Consider the following 22,897-nt stretch of genomic DNA (forward strand, 5'->3'; position numbering starts at 1 on the left):
GAACCCCAGGACAGGCCCTTCTCTTTCCAGGAGGTGAGCCGCATGGGGATTCCGGATCGAAATTTGGGGGCCGCCACCCAGTTGGTGTCGCGCGGCTCGGTGATGTAGAACCACCCCGATTGCCATCCCTTTATGGTCTCCACATAGGAGCGTTCGAGCCAGGTGACGTTGGGCATTTTGCCCACCATGGCGCCTCCGCACTCTGCTTGCTGGCCGACCACCACCTTCGGTTTAACATTGAAGGTCTTCAGCCACAGGCCGAAATGTGGCTGGATGCGGAGGAAGGCCTCGCACACGACGATAAACGCGGAGATATTGAGGATGAAATTCGGGGCCAGATCGTGAAAGTCCAGCCCGTAGTAGAACATGAGCCCGCGGACAAATGGGTGGAGGGGAAATCCCAGTCCGCGGACAAAGTGGGTAAGAAAAACCACCCTCTCATGGGGTTCTGGAGTAGGGATGATCTGCCCCTCATCTGGCAGCTGGTGTGCGATATCTGCGGCAAGATATCCGGCTCTCCGTAGCTTGGTGATGTCCTCCTCCGTAACGGAGGAGACCATCCACCTGCCTCCCGCTCCGGACATGCTTGGAGTGGTTTGAGGAGAAAAACGCGAACTTGGGTGCTGGAGCTCGAGTGCGCAAGAATGGATGAGCGAGGAGGAAGAAGGCATGGGTGAAAAGGGTAAATCCTTGTCCCTTTATAAGGACGGAAGAAGCTATGCGCCTCCCCACCTAGCTGGTAAAATCGCCTATTCCCCAAGTGCCGTAATTGATGGCGCGGTTGGGTTACCCACACCCGTATTGATGAGAATCCCGTGATAAGGGGACACGATCTCTGCTTCGACAAGACGTGCCAAGGAAACCGCCTCGCAATATGTGCAGTGGCTGGTTGTGAAAGAACGGTTCGAATAAAGACCGGGCCGAGGTGTGATGTCATGCTGCAAAATGCGTCAGCAGATTAGATTTGTGGAAATATTATTCTCTCTACGGTGGTATGTGGAATTTGTTTTGCAGAGCCGGACACTATCTTTGTGTTCAAAATCTTATATGGAGTATTCGGAGGAGGAACCCGCCTTGCAATGCCGAAGACGATCTGCGCGCCGGACTCATCGTCATTGAAGCCTGGTTCAGGGGCTATTGAGGGAGTCCTGGATTAGGGGGTCCTCGGACAGCCGGATTATATCCTTTGGCTGGACTGTTGGACTATGAAGATACAAGATTGAAGACTTCCTCCCGTGTCCGGATGGGACTCTCCTTGGCGTGGAAGGCAAGCTTGGCAATACGGATATGTAGATCTCCTCCCTTGTAACCGACTCTGTGTAACCCTAGCCCCCTCCGGTGTCTATATAAACCGGAGGGTTTAGTCCGTAGGACAACAACAATCATACCATAGGCTAACTTCTAGGGTTTAGCCTCTACGATCTCGTGGTAGATCAACTCTTGTAATACTCATATCATCAAGATCAATCAAGCAGGAAGTAGGGTATTACCTCCATCGAGAGGGCCCGAACCGGGGTAAACATTGTGTCCCCCGCCTCCTGTTACCATCCGCCTTAGACGCACAGTTCGGGACCCCCTACCCGAGATCCGCCGGTTTTGACACCGACACTGACCTAACACAACCGGGTGGATATGTCCACTGGTCAAAGCCCGTCCGTGCAAAGTCAAAGGGCTAGATCCCGTGGTCAAACACTATAGGGTTAGGCGGGACGGGGGCCCTGGGGGGTAGCAATGCCACTGGAGCGTCGCACCGGGACCTCATACATACCGTACGGTGTGGTGCCATGTCCGAAGAGGCGGCACGCGTCTCCGGGGTGTGCCCCTCACGGATGGCGCCGCCGCCGCCACCTGGAGGGGGGAAACGGACGCGTCGGGTCTACACGGAGGGGATCTTGCTGTGGGACTGGCCCGGATGTTGCTCCAAAGTGTTCCTATGGGCTGACCTAGCACAACCGGGTGGATAGGTCCACTGATCAAAGCCCGTCCGTGCATAGTCAAAGGGCTAGATCCCGTGGTCAAACGCTACAGGGTTAGGCGGGACGGGGGCCCGGGGGGTAGCAATGCTACCGGAGCGTCGCACCGGGACCTCATACATCCGGGGTGGTGTGGTGGCATGTCCGAAGAGGCGGCACGCGTCTCCGGGGTTTGACCCCCTCCAAGTGACGGCGGCACTGCCTTGCGTGGAGGGGGGCCACACCGCGGAGCCCCAAGACGGGCGTCTACGCATGCCTGAACACTTTCGCATATGCATCGGGACCCGTGCGATGTTTCGGTGATATAGCTACACCCCGAATCCCCCCACTAAGCAGATTCCCTCTGTGTCGACCGTTCCCCCCCTCCGTGACACAGCGACAGCGACGTTCGTTACAGGGGGCAATCGATATACCATCGGGGTATGTTTTTTTAGATAAGGCATAATTATCTTATGGAAAAACAAAAAATAATATAAAGTAAAAATAAAATAAATATATGTCGACGGCAAGCTGCGCACACGGAGGTGCAGTTCCACGGATCGATGACGTGGCAGAGGGGTATGGGCCAGGCCTATGCCGACGGCTATGCCGTAGGCATACCTCTACCATAGATAATATAAAGTAAAATAAAAAGTAAAAATAAAATAAATATATGCCGACGGCAAGCTACGCACATGGAGGTGCAGTCCCACGGATTGATGACGTGGCATCGCACATAGATCAATGGCGTGGCAGAGGGGCATGGGCCAGGCCTATGCCGACGGCTATGCCGTTGGCATATCTCTGCCATAGATATGCCGACGGCCGCCGTTACCTCCCGCCGGCGTAGGTTAAACGTTGTTAAACGGTCAGCGCTGACCGGGTAGGTGGGCCTGGGCTATGCCGACGGCCTTGTCTATGCCGACGGGCCCCGTAGACGTATCTCGAGCGGTCCCGACGGCCTCGTCTATGCCTACGGCCTGTCCTAGGCCGTCGGGATAGGTCTATCTATGCCGACGGGGGCCGTCAGCATAGACGAGGCCGTCGGCGTACGCAGTTATTCTGGTAGTGAGACTGGCCATGGTGGAATTAACTTCAAGAGTAACATAAGCTTTAACTCAGCAAAATTGTCTAAGTTAATGAGGAGAGAGACAAATGGAGTTATTTAGTTAATTAACTTTATAACTTAATAAATGAAGATTTACATGACACCACACTTTATTCATTATGAAGACTAGTCGTCAACCCGTGCATTTGCACGGGCTAGACCCATGAAGGTCAATTACCATTGTATTTTATGTTGTTTCCATTTCAACTTTGTTCCGTCACCAAAGTTACATATAGTTAATTTGTACGCAGTAATAATGCAACCTACTTTGATGGCTTGATTATTTTATTATTTTTGTTACATGTGTGAAGGAAATGATTTATTTATCTCTATAATATAGTACCTTGAATGCTTGACACTAGTAGAAAAAGGGCCTTTAGTCCCGGTTCATAAGGGCCTTTAGTCCCGGTTCTGGAACCGGGACTAAAGGGTCGTTACTAAAGCCTCCCCCTTTAGTCTCGGTTCTTACACGAACCGGGACTAAAGGCCCTCCACGTGGCCGCTGCCTGGAGGTCCACCTTTAGTCCCGGTTGGTAACACCAACCGGTACTAAAGGAAATTTAATGATTTTTTTCGAAAAAAAATTTGAATTTTTTTTATTTTCAAATTTCTGAATTATTTTAACCTCTAATCTCTAATCACCCTTCATCACTGCTCACTTTAACCTCTAATCTCTAATCACCCCTCATCATTCCAAATCATCTCACTACTCCAGCCTGAGCACGCTTAACTTCCGAGTTCTATTCTCCCTCGTTTCCAAGTCTGCACTTGTTGTTTTCCTGACAATAGTAAGATGTCAATCCTATTAACCCTCAGGAATTTATCTTGAGCATGAAGTCACACATTTCACTGTTTGAGTTTGAAACTATTGTTCTAAAAAACAATAATTATTTAGTAACACTAATATTTCTTGAATAAGTAGTTTGACCACAGTTTGACCACAGTTTGACCAGATTTGACCAAAATTCAAAAAAACTGAAATAATTATTTAGTAACACTAATATTTCTTGAATAATTAGTTTGACCATTGTTTGACCACAGTTTGACCAGATTTGACCAAAATTCAAGAAAACTGAAATAATTATTTAGTAACACTAATATTCTTGAATAATTATTTAGTAAAACTAATACTTCTTGAATAAGTAGTTTGACCATAGTTTGACCAGATTTAACAAAAATTCAAAAAAACAGAAATTTGAGCATAACTTTTTTTCCTTTTAGGATTTGAGGATTCTAAAATTTTGCCAACAGGCCGTAGGCAGTCAAAATCGGATGCGGATTTTCGTGCTGAACATTTTGATATATTATACGTTTTTTCTGACATCGTATGCAAAAGTTATAGCTGTTTTACATTTTCCCTACACTTTTTGCAAAACATGTCCAAATTTAAGTTTTTAAATTTTCCTAACTAGTACAAGTAGTAACATAACTACATCTGGAAGGATTTTAATTTTTGAAGTTTTTATCATTTTCTTTTGCTTTTTACAAACTGAAAAGGCAATCCAGGGGGGGGTAGAGTTTGAAAATGGGACCTTTAGTACCGTTTCATGCCATGAACCGGAACCGGTACTAATGCCTCAAACCCCATTAGTACCAGTTGGTGGCTCGAACCGGGACTAAAGGTCTAACCTTTAGTACCGGTTGGTGCCACGAACCGGTACTAATGGGCATCGCACCCTTTAGTCCCGGTTTGTGGCACCAACCGGGACTAAAGGTCCCATTTGAACCGGGACTAATGCCTGTACGGTGCCCTAGCCGCTCGAACCGGGACTAATGCTCACATTAGTCCCGGTTCGTAATGCAACCGGGATTAATGCTCTTTTCTGGCCGAACCAAAGCCCTGTTTTCTACTAGTGTGACTATTTTGTTATAGTACCACTACTGCTATTCCATATTAGTATAATCAACATTGTCATGTAATATCATATGTATTTGCAGATATATGCATTAGCTAATTACCCATTTTTCTTTGACAAACTAATTCACAGACATCAGTTTGATGCTAACATTTATGCACAAATATAACCAGATGCTAACAATAAAATTCTTGAATAATTTAACACTAAAAAAATGCAAGATACCATGCTCGGCTACAATAATGTTAAACTTTATAAAAGTTTCAATCTTCCAATTAAGTTGCGATATGATGACAGAAGTCATCTCTCATGATGAGAGTCACCCACAAAAACTTTATGGGGACAAGCCTCCTTTTCCAAAAAAACCCCCCACAAAAACTCAAAAATAATAGTGTCTTTCCACGAGTTTCTATATCACTTGTCGCTGATTGTCATTTACCTCCAGTCCATATGTACAGAAGTACATATTAGCTGCAGATTACGAAGGGTGGTATTATACTCTAATAGTATTATAATAAAAATTGTTGTTCAGTACCTTGCATTGCGGAAAATGCTTTAAATAATCATAGTCCTACACTTCCTTTTCCAAACTGTGCTAAAGTTGATACTGAAATATAGTCTGATGCTAAGATTTGAAATATGGCAAACAAATTAGCACCAACCAATTCCACATAAAGTTGCCGCACTTGTCCTTTGTTACCCCTCAATCTCGGTAAAGTGTCTAATGTAACACCCCCAAACTCAAACAATAATCCTCCCACATATTCTGTGTATCGTCATCGTGTTTCATTATGGATGTCGCTGGAACATACTTTATCTAGCAATCTTGTGAATTATCAGACAAAGCCCCTCACTTTTCTCTAATGTATTCGCAGGCGAATATTTAAGAAGGATAACCATAATAGTAGGGAAGTTATAGTACACATTTTGGAATTCCGTTTTTGTGTGCATATCCAAAACGACGTTGACGAAACAAAATGATCAGTTACTAATTTGTCACGAAACAGAATGATCAGTTAATACATGAATATATATACAGTCTGAGTTAAAACCTTTACTAATTTGTTTAACCATCTCATGCAATAATTATGGGCTGCATATGGAAACATTAAAGGTTCTTTACAACCATTAGTCGTATGCATCAAATCTGTGTTAGGACGTACCCAATTCGCAGTGTCGAGTCTTTATAATGCAAAGACTTGCGTGCATTTCTTTGTTCTGTCGTACATAAATAGCTAACACAACGGTACAATCTCAAATATTGATAATTCCATGAGATGCCTATTTCTTTGTCCTTTCCTACATAAATTCCTAAAGTTACCATGTACACATTATGGGAAGAACGAAGGTCCTCGAAAAAACTGGTCCTAGCAACAGACTTAGGATGCTTTCACCTTCAACATATGTGAAGTTCGTTGCAAAGAAAATCTTAATATTTGTACTCACATGTACCGTCATTTTTGGACCTCTGCCTAAGCTTCTTAACATCATGATTTTTTAAAAACCACATGTGATGGTGTCGTGCAACGAAAAAGATGAATTCAAATATGTATGTCATCTATATATTATTAAAAAATAACCTCCAATAGACCACTTGCGAGGAAGTTTTGTTATTGATAAATAAAGAAACAGGAAGCCGTGTTAACCTTTACCACATGATTTCTGCCATGGTGCCTTCTTCAAAACCACACACCTTTGTATCCTGCAACAATTTTAATTAAGTAAAATATATATTTCTAACTACTAAAACTGTTAATAGTCGGCTTATCTTGGGAAATGAATATTCTGATAGCGTAATAACATTATGCATTTAATCACTTCACAGCTAGGAAAGGTAATCAAATTCTGCGAGTCAATGGATAGAACATGACAATGATCTATTCTGATTCTGTTGATTTGAACTTAGGCTTTGTATATAGGTATGTACAAAGGATTAGTAACAAAAATATTAATCAGCTCTGATTACAATAGATTGGTAGAAAAAGCCAGAGTAGCCATGACCTGGAAGGAGGCCTTCATGGGAGCTCGATGAACTGAGGGATACTTGACACCTAGCAGGTTGGTACTCGGTTCTTAGTAGACTAATATGTAAAAAAAATTGGCATGACGTGCTAATGTATATATGTTTTAAGAAAATTAATTTGGAAACCTTATGCTTAATTTTTAGTTCCATATGCTCAGCTCATTCACGGGTATCATAGGTACAAAGCAAGCATCCAACCATCATATTTGCATCCACTAATTCCATCCATTCATAATCATCTAACACGCCCTATTGTGTATATAAGACCAAACCTGAGATTCCCTTTGGGTCTAGGTATACGGCTGATCGACATGGAGAAGGGCATGGCTATGTCATATGTTTAAGTAGCTTGACAATGAGACACGGCTTGAAGGCAAGCTCCAGGAGCAGAGTAGGGAGGAGCTAGCGGCTCCATTACCATGCACCACTGTTGGGCATGAAAAATAAATCAATAACCTGCTGGTAAGGTTAGCACCCACAAAACCGAATGGTGTTAAGTAGATAAACAGCGCCACAGCCAATCCTGCACAGTTTTTTTGCTCAGAGCCTTGTCAATGGCGATGACCATCCAATCTGGTTCCAACAGTCTTCGGTACAGCCACACCTCCATGGCTGCATCAAACCATCAACCATCGTCAGGTAGTTTATCAGTTGGCCTGAAATAGATGTTCGATTTCTGCATGGCCAGAACATGGAAGCTGATTAGATATTAGAGAGGAACACAATCACATGCAGCAGTACAGGAAGGATTGGATCGTACATAGTATCTCATAGATCGATTCCAGTAGGGTGGAGCTAGCGCCTCCACTCCCACGCACTACTCTCGGGCATGATTTTTTTTTTCAATAACCTGCTGGTAAGGTTACCGCCCACAAAATCGAATGGTGTTAAGCAGGTAAACAGCGCCGTGACCTGTCCTCCTCCATTCTTTTGAAGTTTTGCTCAATAGCCTTGTCTGGTTCCAACACTGTTCGGCATAGCCACACCTAATCGGTAGCATCAAGCCATCAGCGATCGTCAGGCAGTTCAGCTAGCCTGAAATAGATCTTCGATTACAGCATGGACAGAACTTAAGAGCTGATCAGATGTTGGAGAGGAACATGACCACATGCAGCAGTAAAGTATGGATTGTATCATACACAGTTTCTTTTAGATCTATTACAGCATGGATGGAAGACAGAAATCATGAACGTACCGAAGGATAGGCGCGTCAAGATTGATCCATGGAGGGTGAGGAAGAGCGGCAGTTGGAGAGGATCGATCAACCTCTCGTAGAGACCCGGGTAGTTGCGAGAGGATCGATCAACCTCTGGAGGGATGGACGTCCAGCCTACGGGATTGATGGGGGACGACAGAGTTTTTTGGGAAAGGAAAAGGAGCCGTGCGCTTGGAAGGAAGCATTAATAGGAAAAGGAAACGTATTTCTGGGAGAACTGCGTGGGAGAACAGGCAATGAACAGGTCGAGGCACATCTCCTCAAGTACTCACGTGATTATATTTTCTGTTAGGATCGAACCTTTTTTTAGTAACTGTTAGGATCGTATCTATTATGGTTTCTAATTTTATACAGTAGATCAAACATTGTAGGTCTTTTAAACTATTGCGTGACAGAATTGAGTAAAACTAATACTGGTATGATCTCCACCGTTATAATTTGGTCCCACGAAATTAACGGCTCGTAAAATCTGATTAACGTGGGAATTTACGGGAAGTCAAGAATTAGTATAGGTAGGTATATATAGAGGTATAGATAGATAGATATAGATAGATAGATAGATAGATAGATAGATAGATAGATAGTAATATAGCCTAGAATAATGTGTATGCTACTCTTAAAGTTACTTCACTATGGCTAGTATATAGACGGGTACATTCGGTCAAAGGAGGAGTAACGGCTGAGTCGGGCCGGTAGCGGCTCCTTTCGGTCCGTGAGTTTGCCAACAAGACTCACCCCACCACCCAACTAATCATTAACCCGGCATTAATCTCGATCATCGACTCACAACCTTCATAATTAATTAAGCACGCGGTACAGTTAGCCTGTGTTAGTCCACTGCAGAACATCTCTGTCGCCATCCTGCAACCCCCGTCCTGTAGCTCACAAAGCTCTTCTCCTTCCTCTGTCCAGCTCCTCCTTAATTATAAAGGCCGGCCGGAGGTAGCTTTGTGTGCCATGCGAGACCACTCCTCTTTCTCTAACTCTGCTTGATTGGGCTGAGAGATTGCCAAATAATTCTTCATCTTCTTCTCCGACGATCGAGATCAGCTAGCTAATGGGGTTCCCGGCGCCGGTGTTCTCAGAGTGCGAGGTGCCCAGGTTGCTGCTCAGCCTCCTCGTCCTGATCGCCCGCCTCCGCCGCCTCTACTCCTGGCCGCTCCGCTTCATCGGCGCCGGCGTCGACGACGACCTCAGCTTTGACCACCCCACTGCCTCCGGCATCGCCGACCACCACCGCCGACAGGAGCTGTACCACGAAGACCACTGCCTCGTGGAGCTGGAGGAGCACTCCCCGGCCATGCGCTTCGACGCGCTCTCCAGCGCCAGAGGCGAAGATCTGCTGCTGCCGGAGAGCTGCGCGGTGTGCTTCGGCGAATTCCACGGCGCCGCGCGCGTGCGTCGACCGCGCGGGTGCCGGCACGTCTTCCACCGCGGCTGCCTCGACCGCTGGGCCTCCCACGGCCGCCGCACCTGCCCGCTCTGCCGGGTGCCGTTTCTCCCGCCCTTCCTCCTCCCGCTGCCGCTCCCGGCGTCGTGATTCCCGCCGGGTGTTGTTTGCACAATCCGGCGAATCCTGAGGAGAGTGTTCTGAATTTCTCGCTTTTGGTTGGGTTTTTAGGAAACCAATCCAACCACAACATTGCCCACGGAGGTCATGGCGGTGAGATGTCAGAATATTTTCCGATCGGCCTCTCCTTTGAAGAGATTCTCACAATAACATACGCATGGATGGGTATTACTTCCTTGTTCAAGCTTCGGTTTATTTGGATTTCATTCAAGTAAAATCCCTACACACACACACACCAGGAAATAGATTACATGAAGTAGATAGAGGGGTGAATCTGAATATATGTAGGGGTACTTGAGAAGAGATTTTTTTACTGTGCTACCTTTTAGTCTAACTACCCGTCTTGCTAGCAATATCATGTCTTTTCTTCATCTTTTATACTGCAGGGGGTTGGAAATGATTCATGTTTACAGTTTAGTACTCCCTCTGTTTCGAAATAGTTGTCGTTGAGGAACTTCTCCGACCAGGTGAAAACAGGAAAAAGTACCAAACTACCCTCAATTTGAAATTCTTGTCGCCGGGGATCTTCGTCTTCCTCCATCGCTCCTCCCCTCCGCCAGGCTCCACCCCACTGCTGCAGCTCCGGCGTCCGTCCGCGCCGGCCGCCTTCCTCCGCTCCAATCAAGAGCCCAAACTCGTACGCAGCTCCCTCGCCGTCCGCCACAGCCTCCAGCCGCCCGCGACTCCTGGCCTTCGCGCCGCCCGTGCTCCTCCCCGCACCGACCAGCAGCAGCGCCGCCCGTGCTCCTCCTCCTCCTGCCTGAGCCTTCCAGCTCCTCGATTCAGGCACTGGAGCTCCAGATCCGGCCAATTGACCTCCGTCCATGCTCCTCCCCGCACTGACCAACAGCAGCAGCAGCGCAGCCTGTGCTCCTCCTCCTCCTGCCTCAGCCTTCCAGCTCCTCGATTCAGGCACTGGAGCTCCGGATCCGGCCAATTGACCTCCGCCCGTGCTCCTCCCCGCACTGACCAACAGCAGCAGTAGCGCTGCCTGTGTTGATGTTTGAATTGATCAAAATTGTTAATCGCCAAAGAAATTGATCGCCGTAGTTGTACCACTTCTTCTCGCCACAGACAGAAATTGATCAGATGTGGTGATTGACCAGGACGTCTTCTCGCCAGTCACAGCAAGCTTGAATTGATCGCCAGAGCAATTTTGAATTGATCAGCAAGGAGCAGTCACTGTCCATCTGTTCACCTGTCAAAACTAGCAGATCAACAGTAGGAGCAAGGATCAGCAAGGAGCAAGGAGCAGCAAGGATCAGCAAGGAGCAGAAAATTGACAAATTAGCAGATCAACAGTAGGTGAGCTACTCCATTTTTATGTGCTCCATCTGCTACAAGAAATTCAGTGTACTCATGCTTGTAATTGTACTCTTGCAAAAAATTTACTCCATGCTAGTACTCCAGATCATGATTAAGTACTCAAGAAAACAATGTTAGTTCTGGCACTAAGTGTGGTTCTGCATCTGTGAGATCACTTCTGGTGTTAGTATTGGGTCATGCAACTTCGGCTAGGATGTTCTTGGTTGTGCTTCCCTGCTTGCAATTCGTAAAGACCTTTTCAGTCATTTTGTGATCTTGTGAAATATGCTGATATCAGAATGAAGCAAAGATGTTTTGCTGTGAAAAAAGAACTGAATATCATCTAGAAATTGAAATGAAGTGAGTACTTTCCAATAACCAGGGTCTAACTTGATCTGGAAAAGATACCAGGTTTAGTTGGTCTCCGTACATTGTTAGTTGGTCCTGCATATGCTGCCATTTAGTGGCAGAATGATGTTTGGCAAGGCGGTGCTGAATTTTGAACAACAAAACTGAAAGTTATCTGGAGTGCAGATGAACCACTGAAGTACCCCATATCTCTAGTCCTCCCAGCAAGGAAGTCAAGATCACTCGCACTAGTAAAACCTACAGCAACAACAAAAATCAGTATTATTTCCATGCTTTTGCTGAGCTAGGAGCATTCTGAAACATGCTTGAATTCCAGCAATCAGTAAAACCTACAGTAAAATTCTGTTGCAACAAAGTCATGATGCACAACAAAGTCTGTCAGGATCATAAAGCCCTCTAAAAACAAATGAAAATAGGGGGATGTAGCTCATCGATCCAGACTTGAATTCCAGCAAACCAGCAACACATTCAAACATTTATTTTTGGTCTGTGTATTGTGGGTTAGATCAGGCAGTAGTGCTACTCAAAATATACTGAATTGTTCTTCTTCTTCTACTACTACTACTACTACTACTACTTGTTCTTCTTGTTCTTCTACTTGTTCTTCTTGTTCTTCTTCTTCGTCTTGTGTATTCATATCTTCAGGACAAAATGGATCTCCCAGACCTCAACTTCACTCCACCTGCAGAAGATGTGGACGAAATGGATGAAGAAGCAGAAAATGAAATGGAAGGAGATGCAGAAGATGGAGTGGAAGGAGATGAAATTGTTCAAAATCCAGGTACAATTACAGTTGATCATTTCATCACTTGATCATTTAATGATTTCTTTGTTGTATGTGTTGGTGCAGGTGCTGGGCAAGTTGGTAGAAAAAATAAAACCCTCAATGACCAGCAAAAATTTGCTGCTTATGTAGCATTGCATACACTGTGTATGAGTAGAGGAGGCACTTTTAAGAAAACTGATACGCAAGACATTGCAAATTTTTTTGGAGTGGGTGTTCGGAATATACAAAGAATTTGGAGGAAAGCAATGTTGCAAATTCAACAAGGTCAAGAGGTAGATGTTGCCGATCAGAGAAAAGGAAATTCTGGAAGAAAGCCTAAGGACATTAACCTAGAAAAAAATCCTAACAATCCCATTAAACAGGAGGTCTACTATTAGATCACTAGCCCGGCAACTGGGATGTAGCCCTACCACACTTCATAGAAAGTTTATGCTGAATTTGATTAGGAGGCATACAAACTGTGTGAAGCCGGCTTTAAAGGAAAAGAATAAGATGGATAGGATGAAAATTTGTTTGTCGATGATTGATGAGGCCACAACAGCAACTGCAAGGCCTAAGTTCAAGACTATGCAAAATGTTGTCCATATTGACGAAAAGTGGTTTAACATGACAAAGAAGAATAGAACATATTATCTGCTGGATGGGGAGGAAGAGCCTACGAGGCCTATACACGACAACTGTATTGGCAAGGTGATGTTCTTAACGGCCGTTCTAGGCCAAGGTGGGACAACGAAGGAAACGTGACCTTCTCTGGGAAAATCGGTATCTGGCCATTCATGAAGAAGTTCCTGCTCAGAGGAGGAGCGACAACAGACCCAGAGGTACAATAGAGACAAAGTCAATAAAGGTCGACAGAAAAGTGATGAGGGAGTTCCTGATAGAGAAAGTCTTGCCAGCGATACAAGCAGTTTGGCCGGAAAGTGATGCTGGACAGACCATCTACATTCAGCAGGATAATGCTAAGCCCCATATCTTGCCAGATGACCAAGAATTTCTAGCAGCTGTCGCAAAAACTGGACTTGACATTAGATTAGTACAACAGCCTGCGAACAGTCCTGATTTGAATGTGTGCTTGACCTTGGGTTTTTCAACTCGCTGCAATCTCTGACAGATTGTTTGAGTCCTAAAACACTACAAGACCTTATTGCAGGTGTTTTGGAGGAATTTGAAGGCTATGATGTTTACAAGCTCAACCGAATTTTCCTAACTCTACAAATGTACATGACCGAGATCTTGAACCATGCAGGGGGGAATGGGTATAAAATACCACATGTTAACAAGGAAAGGCTTGAGGGTCATGGGCAGCTACCTCCAAGACTAACATGCCCTAAAGAGGTTTACGCAAATGCCCTATACAACTTAGAGCTAATGGAGAGGGTTCAGTGATGAGGCTGTGGTGCTAGTGATGATGCTTGTGATGCTTGCAATGAGGCTGTGATGCTAGCTAGTGATGATGCTTGCGATGAGGCTGTGATGCTAGTGATGATGCTTGCAATGAGGCTGTGATGCTAGTGATGATGCTTGTGATGAGGCTGTGATTCCAGTGATGATGCTTGCGATGAGCCTGTGATGCTAGTGATGATGCTTGCGATGAGGCTGTGATGCCAGTGATGATGCTTGTGATGCTTGTGATGAGGTTGTGATGCTTGTCATGTTTGTAATAATCCATATTTGAGTATGTCGGAGTATGTTGTTTGTGTGGAGTATGTTGGAGTATGTCTAACTCCACTTGTATGTGTAACTCCATTTAAATTTTTACTCCAAGTATTTTTACTCCATGTATTTTACTCCATGTACTCCATACATTTTTACTTCATACTCCATTTGTATGTGTATATTTCTACTACTCCATTTGTATGATCACTCTCTGATACTCCATAATCCTTAATAATCCATTTGTATGATCATTTGATTTTTGAGTAGGAGAGTAGTAAGAGAGGAGAGGAGTGAATTTAGAGAAGAGAAGAGTATTTAGAGAAGAGAAGAGTAGTACTCTAGTAAAGAAGAGAATTTAGAGAAGAGATGAGGAGTATGTGTAATAATCCATAATTACACATAATTTAGAGAAGATAAGAGAAGAGAGCAAGAAGATGGAGGGCACAAGATGGAGGGCACAAGACAAACTACTGAAAAGAGAAGAGAAAGAGAAGAGAAGAGAAGCGAAGAGAAGAGAGCGAGAGTAGAGAAGAGAAGAGTAAGAGAAGAGAAGAGAATTCTTCGCACTGCTCCTCTTCCTACTCCAAGAACTACTCCTACTCCTAACAGAAAGAAATTAAGTTAATTAACTTAAAAAAGTTTTTTCAATTAATTAACAGGAATAGTTCTAAGGTGCAGAGTAGTTTCAGTTAATTAACAGGAGTAGTTTTAAGGTGCAGAGTAGTTCTAAGAACTACTCCTACTCCTAAATTTAATTTACTGAAGAGAAGAGAAGTGAGTAGAGGAGAAGTGAAGAACACTAAATTACTCAAGCCTTGCTAAACAGCAAATCCTATACTCCAGCACATAAAAGTTCCTACAGAGCAAGCAATTGGCTTTCTTCCAATTAGCTTGATACTCCACAGATTAGGTTGCAGCAAAAATGCACTACAGAGCAAACAATTACTCCAAACAAGCACTATTGATCAGCATCCTACTCCTGAAAACAAGCACTACTTGCACTTACAAATTCGGTGTGAATTACTGTACAGTAACACTGATCATGGGAGTACAAAAGGTTTCAGTTAATTTAAATTAACTGAAAAGGTGTAATTTATTTTTAATTACTGGACAGTGCAATTGAGAGTTTATTTACTGTCATTATTTAAGTCGCGATACAAACTATATGTGCATCCAAAAGAATTCGGCTATGAGCATCCGCTTACTAAGATTCGGTGCATCCTTTTCCTGAAGTTCAGCCAAGTGTTCTTTTCCTGAATGCTCACCTGCAGCAGCAACATTGCACAAAGAGGCGAATTCAGTCAAGTGCAGAGACGATTCAGAGGCAAATTCAGTCAACATTTTCACAAAGAACTGTTGTCTCGTGTAACTACAGAGGCCAGAGCGCCCTCGTCGCCCACCAGGACCAGTCTGTACCTTTGTTTGCTTCGGCGAGCATCGCTGCCACGGTCCTGCAGTAGAGCATTCGCATAAGAGCAGAGCAGAGGGCAGCTGCTGCTCCCCATGTTCTCTTCTTCAGTCTTGAAATTGAGAGAGCAAGCAGCAAGAGGGGATGATTGCTGGAATTACCCACAAACGGCAGGCGATTCAGTAGAAATTCGCAGCTGGAGGCTGGCCGAATCGGCTCTGCCCCAAAAAAATTCATGGAGAGAGGGAGAGTAGTGAACTGACCTGGAGCTGGATCTGGACGGAGGAGGTCAGAACTGGCCATGGCGCTCCTCCCTCCGACGGGCTCTCCGTCTTCCTCGGCGGCGGCGGCGACATGACGAGAGCGAAGAGGACTACACAAAGTAAGAGCGGTCGGCACCACCCCCCTCCTCCCGCTGCTCCGGTCCAGCACCGCTGCTCCAATCCAGCACTGCCCTCCTCCTCCCGCTGCTCCAGCACGGATCGAGCACCGCCGCCCACAGATCGAGCACCCCGGCTAGTAAAAATTTCACCTTTGACCGACGAGGGGGAGACGGGTTGCTAGTTTTAGGGGTGGTGAGGAGCAAGGCTGCGGTGAGGAAGAAACCGACGAGAGGGAGAGGGCGGCGACTGGCCGGCGGCGCGAGGGATCTGGGTGGGGAGGAGCGAGTGGTCGTCAGGGGCCTTGTGGTCGTCGGGGAGAGAGTGTTGGCCGGGAGAGAGCGTGTGGTCGGGGAGAGAGCGAGTGCGAGGGCAAAAGGGGAAACGGGAGAAATATCGTAACGTGACAAAAAATGAACTGATAATCCCCGACGACAACTATTTCGGAACAGAGGGAGTAGATATGTTGTGCATTAACGTCTTGGAAATGCATTTTGATTCGACTGGATTACCTTAATTTATCTTCTATGCTAAACCTAACGTCTAAATACTGATGATATGGTTGCCGCATACCTAAGACATGCAATTTTGGTTCTTGTGTTGTACAATAATCCGTCCACTAATATCTGCTTCCTTAAGGGGGTTTTCATTTTGAAAGGGGACAACTTTTATTCCACCATGTATTTGGTACTCATCTGTTAATATAAGAATAAATTTGTTACCGTATGCTTACATCTCAAAAAAAAGAACTTTGTTACCTGAAAATGTGTGGACCAAACTATTAACTGGGCTCATACTCAAATAAGAGATCAAATACAATATACTTCTTAGACGTGTGCATCGTAGAATCCTCTAGCAAGATATTATAGATAATAAAACAACCACAAACACATCTAAACACACTATAATACGTGTACAATGTCTAGCACACCGCGTGTGCAAGCCATGTGAACTACATCTTTTGTTATCTCTAAATAAATTGAGCAAATTACTCCACTTATGGATGCATGTGATTTTGTCTTTTTTGTGCTTTATTTAGATCGGATCAACCAGATTTATTTCATAAAACATCCTAACTATAATACGAAAAATTAGCACAATTTTCCAATAAAAATAGTATCTTGCTCTTCTTGTTGCATTTATAAAGATAAAAGTTTTTGTATGCCAATTGATTTAAAAAAAAAGTTTGTGTATGCCAATAATTTTTTATTTTTAAAATATCACCAATGCATATATGTGGAAATTATTGTTAAACATAATGTAAATACTAGTCAAACTAATAAGGTTTAAAAATAAAACTATTTAGTATAAATATGTGATTAAGGAGTTGTACTTAATGTAGAGGCTTGACCGGGTAGGGCCAGCCCAGCAGATCTCTTGTACTTCAGGCCATGTGGGGCTCATAGCAGATACTCCGACTAACTTATCTTGGCATATCGGCACTGCATGGATGCCTCGCCCAGCGTCGAAGCACGACACACAGCATGCCAGGCCATCATCGGGTCTTACATTGTCGGGTCGCCATCGGTTTCTGTCGTTGGCCCATCACCGCGAGTTTAATCTTCTGCCAGTGACCTGGGTTGGAGTTGAGAAAGAGGAGGATATACCGGCAACTGTAGCAGCTACTAAGGAAGGAGAATGTATATGCGAATGAGGGGTGGATTCTCGAGCGTTCATTCGGTTGGTGGACGTCGTGGACGCTGTGGATGTCGCCATTGACTAACTCGAAGATTTATAAGTGTCTATTTTGCATCATGCGTGGAGACTTGAAGAGATAAGTGAGAGAGATAGAGTTAGTGGTGGAAAACATGTTGTAATTTTATGCGTTAGTTTTGACAATATTGCATCTGTTCATTTGTTGATTTTTATCGGGCCGTGTTTCGTGTCGGGTCGTGCCCGTGCCAACTCGTATAATCATGTTGTGTCATGCCCATTTTCTCGCAAGACACGGCCTAGGACCTTGGTCCATAGGTCGTGCTGCCCGGTTCATCATACCTCGGGTCGTGCCTTGTCTTTAGACTTTATGCCATGCCAAAAAAGCCTGGCCCAAGTCTTAGCATTAGTCCTACTATATGGTTGTCTGGATAGACCAAGTGACTTCTCATCTAGCATAATGGTAGTGGCTCATAGTAGAATGTGCCAACTCCCAAGAATCCATTGACGAACCTTAACAATGGGTCATATGTAACATTATTTTTCTTCACTATATATGTTGTCGAGCTAAGGCAAATACTTGTCAACCTTGTTGGTAGCTCGACATCTCTTCTTAACCCAAGTCGCATGGTCATGTTTTCCAAAATTAATCAACTGAGAGCGCCCAGAGAATATCTCTCAGAGCCGGAGCGGCAAATCCTATCTTGGCAGACCATGTCTCGGTCCACATCCCGATTACATGCGAAGACCTCAAGTCTTGGATATGACATATACATTGTACCCGAGACTAATACATGAAGATATCTTTGCATCTCAAAGTGGGTTTATCTGACTTGGTGATTCACATCCCGAGCTCAGGGTTAGCATTTCTAGGTCCATAACTTGTGAAATATAGTCATCAATCGAATCGTATACTAGTGAAAGTCTATGTCTCCACATAATCTTATCAATTAGGGACCGTTAACAGTCTCACGTGCCAAATACATTTTTATGCTCCTTCCGTTCAAGAATATAAGGTGTATCAACTTTGTTTTAAAGTCAAACATATGTACATTTGACAAAGAATATAGAATGAAATATGATCATCCATAATACAAAATTAAATATGAAAAGTACTTTTCTAATGGATCCAATGATATAAATTTGGTATTATACATATTAATGTTTTTTCTAAAAAATGGTCAATGGCTTGTAAATCTTTATGATGTTTAAGATGCCTTGTACTTTTTAGGAACCTTTAAAATATATCTGGGTCTTTTTTGCGAAAAAAAAGAAGAAAACTTCCTGGTAGATATGCATGTGTTTCTGCTACATGTTGTAAACACGCGCACCAACATGATATCCGGGACTGACATGTGCGTCGTCTGTTTGGGTATTGTTGGAACCGGGCTAGACGCCACACCTACCGTATTTGTGAATTAATCATATGGAAAGTTGCTCGTCTATTCAACAGATTAGCCCCATAATAATGGTAGTTTTAGAGTGTTCTTATAGATAACTAGACCACGGTGGCGCGCGTTGCCGCGCCCGTCTATTTTCGCAATATAATACTAATAGATATATCTACAAATATGACAAGGCCCACAAAAATTAATCCACATCTATCAATTTTAAGAAGGGATTTAATCTATTCCAAATAGTTAGTTATCATCACACACACACGCGCACGCCCCCCCCCCCCCCCCCCCCCCACACACACACATACACACAAGAATTAATTATAAATAATTGATTGGCACAAACACTGATGCAAAATTATTGATGATGGCTAAAAATGAGTATCAATATTAGGTGGAACAACAAGACTACATATGCCTACAACTGAGTATAACCCATCATGTGAAAAATTAGCTTTCAACGCTCTTCTCTAAATCGAAGTTGTATTATCTCATCATCAGAATCTGCATTCTTGCAAAGCATCTTGATGCAGTGGTATACTGATTTTCAGACTTCGTTTGCATTTTTTGGAATTAAAAAAAATCAACAAACTCCATGTTCGTGGTCGAGTGTTGGCACCCTCATTTTTGTAGTTCATTTATTCTCCTTGTATAAGGCCTAAATATATACTCAATAAAACAAATAGGATTTTTCAATCCAGTTTGTACAATTTTTTCATGCACTTGCCGTTCAAATTTGAATTATGTTCACTAAATGCCTAGAAATGCACTTATTCATTAAATATAGCAAACGGATTCTGAAAAGCACCAAATTTTGACATGAATCATGTAATGGAGTATCTTGAGTGCAGAAATTTTTTCAAGGCCAATGGTGAAGTAGCGGTCGCATCACCTTCAAACATGCATTTTTTAGAAATAAAATACCAACAAACTTCATATTTGGGGTTGAGTATTGGCACCCTCATGTTTGTAGTTCCTTTATTTCTGTTGTATAAGGCCTAGACATATACTCGGTAAAAATAATATACAGAAAATGATACAAGAGAAAGGAGAAGAAAAAACACACACCAAAAAGTGTAAGCCGAGCTTTTTTTTTTATCGAGTACTCCACTTATAGCGCCCACCATCACGGAGCCGTCATGTGCGGTGACAGTGACCAAGTGGTAGTTATTTTGCCGATTCTTGCGTGTAAGCCGAGCGTTTTTCATGAAATAAGCCAAGTTCTTTATGTAAGAGCCGAGTGTTTTTTGGCAGGACTTGGCTTATACTTGGATAAGCCGAGTGTTGTTTTGCCGATACTCCGCTTACACTTAGGCGCTGATTGGATTGGCGTTTCACAGCGCCATACACCTGTAATATATACGGACCTCCATCCGTCGTTTTCATTTCCATGCAAAAATCAAGCGTGGCCGGTGTTATACACATGTAAAATAAATACAGGTGTATACAAATACACCGATACCAAGCGGAGCCTTACGTAAGCCGAGTACACGATAATAATTAACACTCGGCTTATGTCAGCAACATAAGCCGAGTTCTTTATGTAAGCCGAGTGTTTTTTTGGCAGGACTTTGCTTATACTTGGATAAGCCTAGTGTTGTTTTGCCGATACTCAGCTTACACTTACATAAGCCGAGTACACAATAATTTACACTCGGTTTACGTCGGCAACATGTGATTTTCCTGTAGTGAAACGCATACACATATCACGAGATGCATGCATGTCTACGTACGGGACAAGATCGAGATCGTGCTCTGATGCGTCGGCTGATCCCAGCCAGCTAACAAATTCGGCCGGTGCCTATATGTCCGTGATTGCTTCCGGTACCAGCCACATGCATGACTTGTCCACTTGTCTTTCCCGGCGTGCTTTTCGCTAGCTGGAGGGCGCGCATGCAGCTGAGAGCGGAGCCGGCCGCGATCGACGGGCACACCTGACCTGCCTCTCCCTGTCCCGAGTTCCCGACACACGCACGATCGTGGATCGACACACACCCTACCGCACCCGATTAATCAATCATTCGCCATTAATCTCCGTCGTCGACACACAACCTTGTCACGCCTCAACAGTTAGTTAGTTCGTTAATCAAGTACGTAGTACTAAGTACACTCTCTGTGACTCTGTGTCTGTCGATTGTAGTACTATAAGTACTACTTCAGTCGCCATCCTGCAACCCCCGCCCTGTAGCTACGTACTACCACTAGCTGCTTGATTCCTCTCTTCTTCTCCTACCTCCTTCCGACCGCAAGCTCTCTAGCTAGCGAGCTAGCTTCTTCTCCTTATAAAGGCCATTCCAGAGCTCCGTCTGCCATTCCAGACCTGCAAGACTGCAAAAGAAATCGCTAGCTTTCTGCCTCACTTCTTCTAGCTACCTCAGTTGATTAATGGGGTTCCCGGCGGCGGTGCACGCGGAGGTGCCCAAGCTGCTGCTCAACCTCCTCTTCCTGCTCGACCACCTCCAACGCCTCTCCTCCTGGCTGCTCCGCCTTGTCGGCGTTGGCATACAACACGACCCGAGCCTCACCTTCGAGTACCCCACCGCCTCCGACTTCGCCCACCACCACCGTCACCATGGCCTTGAGCTTGAGCTGGAGAAGCATTCCCCGGCCGTGCGCTTCGACGCGCTCTCCACCACCGGAGACGACACGCTGCTGCCGCCGGAGGGCTGCGCGGTGTGCCTCGGCGACTTCCACGGCGCCGCGCACGTGCGCCGGCCACGCGGGTGCTGGCACATCTTCCACCGCGCCTGCCTCGACCGCTGGGCCGCCTACGGCCACCGCACCTGCCCGCTCTGCCGGGCGCCTCTTCTCCCGCCCTTCCTCCTGCCTTTATCGCTCCCGTCGTCGTGACTCCCGCTGGGTGTTGTTTGCACAATCCGGCGACTGCAGAAGGCGTATCCTGACGAGGGTGTTCTGAATTTGTCGCCTGCGGTTGGGTTTCTATGGAAATCAACCCAACCACAGCAAGGGCCAAGGAGGCCATCGCGGTGAGCTGTTGAAACATTTTCCGATCGTCCCCTCCTTTGGAGAGATTCTCACGATAAAGACCCCAGGGATGGGGATTAGTTCCTTGTTCAAGTTTCAGTTAATTTGGATTTCGCTCAAGTAAAAAATCCATACACCAAGAAGAAGAAGTGGACATATGTACATCAGGAAATAGATTACATGAAGTAGATCACTGTTCAAGAATTCCTCCGATTATTCGGTTAAAGGGCCAATGTTAATCGCTACTCATAGGGTGGCCGACTCGTATAACACCTATTTGTCGCGTTAGCTTGTCAGGCCAATTAAATGGCATGTTAGGCCGTCAAATTGGTTGTTAGGCCGGTTAATCCTTGCTGGCCCATTAACTTGTTGGCAAACAAAACCCGTTTATTTGGCCCGTAACCCTCCCAGACTCCCAGTCCCCTCCCTCTCCTAAATAGCGAGTGTTTAGCCCTCCTCCCGCTCCTCTCATCTCCTCATGTCCTAGATGGCGTGGGCAGGTCCTCTTTGGCACATCGTCACTTCCCCTCCTCCCTCTGTGTGCTGCTACTTCCCCTCCTCCCTCTGTGTGCTGCTACTTCCCCTCCTCCTTTCTGACCATCCACCTCCGGCAACTGACGCGTTCAGACGCCCCGCGCGACTGCTGACACCTTCCTTTTGCGCATCGCAATCGCGCAGCCGGCATCTCTCGGAGATGCAACAAAAAAAATGTTTCGACGCCGGGGACGACGAGGCGGAGCATGTCTTGGTAGGTATGCGGCAAGCATCATCGGCAAAAAAAATGTTGTTGTATACATGTTTGTTGATGATTTTCGACACCCATATGGATGTTTGTTGATGTTTGTTGTTGTATACATGTTCGTGGTCTATTGAGAAAAGAAAGCAGTGCCATTTGCATCATATTTGCATTGTAGATTTTTTTTTTTATCATTCAAGTTCCATTATCTCCGTTTTTCCCCCATTGGGTTTAAAATTCCACCGATTAATGGTCAATAGATTAATCTAGTTAATAGGCCGATTCACCGATTAATCGTTACTCCCAAGCCGAGCGAGCAGGTACCAGTTAAACATTTCCTCAACATTGATTTTTTTTCCTGTACTAGCTTTTAGTGTAACTTTCTGTCTTGCTAAGATTTTAGCAATATCATGTCTTTTTTTCATCTTTTATAGTGCTTCGCAGGAGTTTTGGAAATAATTCATGTTTACAGTTTAGCAGATATATTGGGCATTAA

The 22,897-nt window shown here is 44.8% G+C and overlaps 2 protein-coding genes and 1 long non-coding RNA gene across 3 annotated transcripts; all 3 read left to right on the forward strand.

Moving 5' to 3' along the window:
* Nucleotides 1-9,057: 9,057 nt before the first annotated feature.
* On the forward strand, nt 9,058-11,031 carry LOC109785475 (brassinosteroid-responsive RING protein 1). Its single transcript, XM_045231792.2, has 2 exons — nt 9,058-9,890; nt 10,832-11,031. Exon 1 carries the CDS (start codon nt 9,213-9,215, stop codon nt 9,693-9,695), a length of 483 nt encoding a protein of 160 aa, XP_045087727.1. The 5' UTR covers nt 9,058-9,212; the 3' UTR covers nt 9,696-9,890; nt 10,832-11,031.
* Nucleotides 11,032-12,052: 1,021 nt separating this feature from the next.
* LOC141027928 (uncharacterized) lies at nt 12,053-12,414 on the forward strand. Its single transcript, XR_012189952.1, has 2 exons — nt 12,053-12,180; nt 12,250-12,414. It is a non-coding gene; the product is annotated as an uncharacterized lncRNA (long non-coding RNA).
* Nucleotides 12,415-20,956: 8,542 nt separating this feature from the next.
* On the forward strand, nt 20,957-21,681 carry LOC109785464 (brassinosteroid-responsive RING protein 1-like). The gene has a single exon (XM_073505558.1). It carries the CDS (start codon nt 21,066-21,068, stop codon nt 21,528-21,530), a length of 465 nt encoding a protein of 154 aa, XP_073361659.1. The 5' UTR covers nt 20,957-21,065; the 3' UTR covers nt 21,531-21,681.
* The last annotated feature ends 1,216 nt before the right edge of the window (nt 21,682-22,897 follow it).

This window comes from Aegilops tauschii, chromosome 7, assembly GCF_002575655.3.
Source record: "Aegilops tauschii subsp. strangulata cultivar AL8/78 chromosome 7, Aet v6.0, whole genome shotgun sequence".
Classification (NCBI taxonomy): Eukaryota; Viridiplantae; Streptophyta; class Magnoliopsida; order Poales; family Poaceae; genus Aegilops; species Aegilops tauschii.

Coding starts and splice junctions, on each gene's coding strand:
- LOC109785464 (XM_073505558.1), top strand. CDS start 21,066: ATGGGGTTCCCGGCGGCGGTGCACGCGGAGGTGCCCAAGCTGCTGCTC.
- LOC109785475 (XM_045231792.2), top strand. CDS start 9,213: ATGGGGTTCCCGGCGCCGGTGTTCTCAGAGTGCGAGGTGCCCAGGTTG.